The following is a 3,922-nucleotide window of genomic DNA, read 5'->3' on the forward strand; positions in this document are numbered from 1 at the left end:
GATCAAAATGAGGCTATAATTAGCTGGTCAATTATGTTTGTGGGTCTGGAGGTTGTTTTATTTTGATCTTGTTCATCCTTCCTTTGGACTTAATGCTTATTTCTCTTTATTATACCAGTAGTGCAGTAGTTTCAAAATATCTCTCATTTCTTTAATTATATCAAACTTGTACAATCTGATTAGATTTAATGGATCTATTTACTTAGGCTTCCCACAAAAATAAAATCAAGATTCATTTTTGTTGTACTTTTTTCATTATTAAAGAAGTCTTTTTTTCAATTATAAATAGACATCCCAAAACATATGTTATTCTCCCTTTTCTATATAGGTTTCCTCATAGATAATAAAGTATATAGTCACTAATCATACTACTTAAAAGCAAAGAAATATAGAGACATAAAAAATTTGAAACAATATGCTATATTTTATTGACTTTGTGATTAACACTCCGACAATGCTCATATTACACTCTGGATTAATTTAAGCTAACTAAACTCTAACAAAATAATATCTTAATAGGAATATTTTGTTAGGAATACTTATTTATTTCTTAAGATACACACTCTCTCTCTCTCTCTCTCTCTCTCTTTTTTTCTTTTATTCAACTTTCCAAATACCCTTGTCTAAAATAAACCCAAATTTCTTCAGGAACATTTCTTAAGGATATTTTATAATATTTGATTACTATGAATTATGTCTTCTAATTGCAATGTTAGGGTAGGATTTAAGGATTCTACCTCGGAAACATTAAAATCATGGGATCCACCCATCCATTCGTGTCAACATTAGAAAATTAATTTCGTTAGCTACTTGCAGGGAATGCCAGGGACTAACTGGACCCTCCAATTATTGTACAATTTTGTGAAGGCAATCACTCTTCCTATCATCTAACTTTTCTCACCAATAATACAACTCAAATCAACTACACTTCTATGATCAGATGAAATGCTTAATTGTTTCTTATGTCAATTCGAGCTGTACTGCAAGAAACTTCTTTCATCTTTGCTGTTCCTTCCCATGTCTCAGTGTTTCACTTCTTTTAGATTGTAAATAAAGTTGAAAACTCTTTTGTAAGATTTGTATGATGACCTACAAAGGGTGAATAGAAGAAATATGGGAAAGTGGAGAGCTGCTGCCTTTGTGGAAGATGATTGCAATGGAAGAGGAGGATTCTTTGTCGTCCTCAGTACAAACATGAGCTGTTGAGCATGGGTTTCAGGTGGCCTTCTCTTGCTAATTCTTTAAAATAATTTGATAAGATAAAAGGAGATGGATTTTTAGACAAAAAGTGACCTTACTTTATTTTCAATAGAAAGAGGAACTAAATGTTGTGTGTGGGTTATTTGCACATTATTGCCTTACAAGGTAGGATAACTAGAAGGCCAGGAGGCCTACAGTGTAGTTTAAATATAAAGCCAAAAGGGCATCCCAGCATTGCACGCTACAGCCTTCCTTACAGAATATAAAAGCCAGAAGGCCTAAAAATGTAGTCCAAGGGTGAATGAATAGCTGCTGGGGCACCTCTTTTGAGTGTGTGTGTGTGTGTGCATGTTAATTATTTCATCTATTTATAATCATTGATTCTTGAGAACAAATTGCTTTCATAAAATTGTTCACACCTTGTTATTGATCTACAATGTTTGAAAACTCACAAACTTTTCTAAACATTTTTCAAAATAAAGGAAGCAAAAAAGAAAGGGAAAACACTTTGGGTCTCACTTTTTTTTTAAAAAAAAGAAGGAGAAGAAAAATTTACTTAAAAGGAAGAGGAGACACTTCCAAGACATGCAGAGGCCCTAGCCTTGCTAGGCTCCTCTAATTCCTCCAAGCCCTCCATTCCAAGCTTTTTTTCTCCTCTAATATTTAGTGAGTCTGGGACCAGACAAGACAAACCAAATTATAGCCTAATCAAAGCACAATCAAAACACCAAGTTGGCATTCCCAGGTCCCTCCCATTCTATCCATAATTCAACCCCTGGTTTCCAGCTTCCTTACCACAAACAAACACCAATTCCACCAACTCATCACCACCATGCTACATTGCTACATGTTACTTGTTCCTTCCTCCCTTGTCCTCTTCTGGCAGCCTTGTGTTGTCTTTGCCACCTCTCCTGCCTTTAAAATCACCCTCTTCTTCCTCCTCCTCTTCTCCCCCCACTCATGGAGGAAAGTTGAGTTGGGCCCTTCTCCTGTTCTCCTTCCCTTCTGAGTTCTTTTTCCTTGGAGTCAGTCCATAGGTGGAGGTGGAAGAGGATGGCACTTGAAGCAGTGGTCTTCCCAAAAGACCTTCTTGGTTGCACCATTGGAGGGGTACCATGGGGTTATGGTAACAACTCCAATGGGTTGAAGGAAGAGGAGGACCAAGTCGAGAAGAGGGTGTTTGATGGAATGCCTGGGAGTTGGGGCACCTCTTGCTCATCCATTTTGCATGGACTTGAGGAGTGGGATGTGAATTCCTCCGGGGACGGCAGCGTCGGTGGTGAGGGCGTAGTCGCGGGTCAAGAGGCGGCGGCGGCCTGCGGCCGGAGGAAGAGGCGGCGGACCAAGAGCATCAAGAACAAGGAGGAGGTTGAGAACCAGAGGATGACCCACATCGCCGTCGAGCGCAACCGCCGGAAACAGATGAACGAGTACCTCGCCGTCCTCCGGTCGCTAATGCCGGTTTCCTATGTCCAAAGAGTAAGCTCCTCTTAAAACTTTTTAGGCCCAGATTTTACTGTTCTTGGGTTGGTACAGAGCCTAACCTGCTATTAGCATTACGTTACATCCAAAGTTTTGTACCTTTTTGTTTGTTGCACATGCTTGTGTAATTCTAGGCCTAGTACCAACTCTTCTCCTCTTGTAATTTTAACCAGGGCGATCAAGCTTCCATAATTGGAGGTGCAATAAATTTTGTCAAGGAGTTAGAACAACTCCTTCAATCTCTGGAGGCCCAGAAGAGAACCAAGCAGAGCTCAGACACTGCTCCTTTTGCTGGCTTCTTTGCATTCCCTCAGTACTCTCGAAGCACAGGTACTGCTGCAACTTCCTCTTTACCCAACTCAGATGGAGATGCAGCAGAGAACCGAGCAGCCATGGCTGACATAGAGGTGACCATGGTGGAGAGCCATGCAAGTCTTAAGGTTTTCGCAAGGCGGCGGCCAAAGCAGCTGCTGAAGATGCTGGTGGGACTGCAAAATCTCAGGCTCTCCACCATGCACCTCAATGTTACCACCGTTGATCAAATGGTGCTCTACTCTCTTAGTCTCAAGGTAATCTAGGATTTGTAACATTCTAATTCTATTAGGTTCTACCTTTTAATGGCGGTTCTAAGTTTGTTTTTCTCTGATTGATTTAGGTGGAAGATGATTGCCAGCTCTCATCAGTGGATGACATTGCCACTGCGGTCAATCAAATGCTTGGCAAGATTGAAGAGGAGTCTGGTTGTAGCTAATCTTGTGTGTATTACTGTAATCCTAACAATTGGGTTTTAGTTATATGTGATCTTTTAATTAAGGGTCTTCTTTGGTGCTTAATGATCGGTGTTATATATATATAATCTATGTTTATGTGGAAAAAGAAGAAGAAGAAGAAGATCCTTAGACAAGAGCTATCTAAGCACTGTACATCTTATGTCATTGGATTAAGAGAAGTTTGAGTTTTAGGATGAGATGTCCTTTTCATACAACTTCTTTTGTTTATCCTTATCAATGATTTAAAAGTGAAAGGAGAGATAATTAATTTCTCTAAATGCTGCATTCCAGCAGGAAAAGGAGTAAAATAACTGATAATAATTAGCAATTAGTAACGAGGACCCACATATAAACATCTCATACGTTTCCTTTCTCATTTCTATAATCAAAAGAGACAAGGAAAAGAGTGAGAGTAGCCTCAAAAGCTGTAAACCAAGCTTGTAAGCTAAGCTGCCGTACACAATTTGACA

At 39.3% G+C, this 3,922-nt stretch overlaps 1 protein-coding gene across 1 annotated transcript; it reads left to right on the top strand.

Annotated features, from left to right (window-relative positions):
• Positions 1-1,890: 1,890 nt before the first annotated feature.
• Positions 1,891-3,646, top strand: LOC140760177 (transcription factor bHLH94-like). Its single transcript, XM_073097022.1, has 3 exons — positions 1,891-2,679; positions 2,856-3,251; positions 3,338-3,646. Exons 1-3 carry the CDS (start codon positions 2,254-2,256, stop codon positions 3,431-3,433), a joined length of 918 nt encoding a protein of 305 aa, XP_072953123.1. The 5' UTR covers positions 1,891-2,253; the 3' UTR covers positions 3,434-3,646.
• The last annotated feature ends 276 nt before the right edge of the window (positions 3,647-3,922 follow it).

This window comes from Typha angustifolia, chromosome 5, assembly GCF_048772165.1.
Source record: "Typha angustifolia cultivar Huaian chromosome 5, ASM4877216v1, whole genome shotgun sequence".
NCBI lineage: Eukaryota > Viridiplantae > Streptophyta > Magnoliopsida > Poales > Typhaceae > Typha > Typha angustifolia.

Excerpts from the sequence above, each read along its gene's own strand:
- LOC140760177 (XM_073097022.1), top strand. The coding sequence starts at position 2,254 with ATGGCACTTGAAGCAGTGGTCTTCCCAAAAGACCTTCTTGGTTGCACC. Across the intron at positions 2,680-2,855 it reads CGGTTTCCTATGTCCAAAGA|GGCGATCAAGCTTCCATAAT; the intron begins GTAAGCTCCTCT and ends AATTTTAACCAG. Across the intron at positions 3,252-3,337 it reads TCTACTCTCTTAGTCTCAAG|GTGGAAGATGATTGCCAGCT; the intron begins GTAATCTAGGAT and ends TGATTGATTTAG.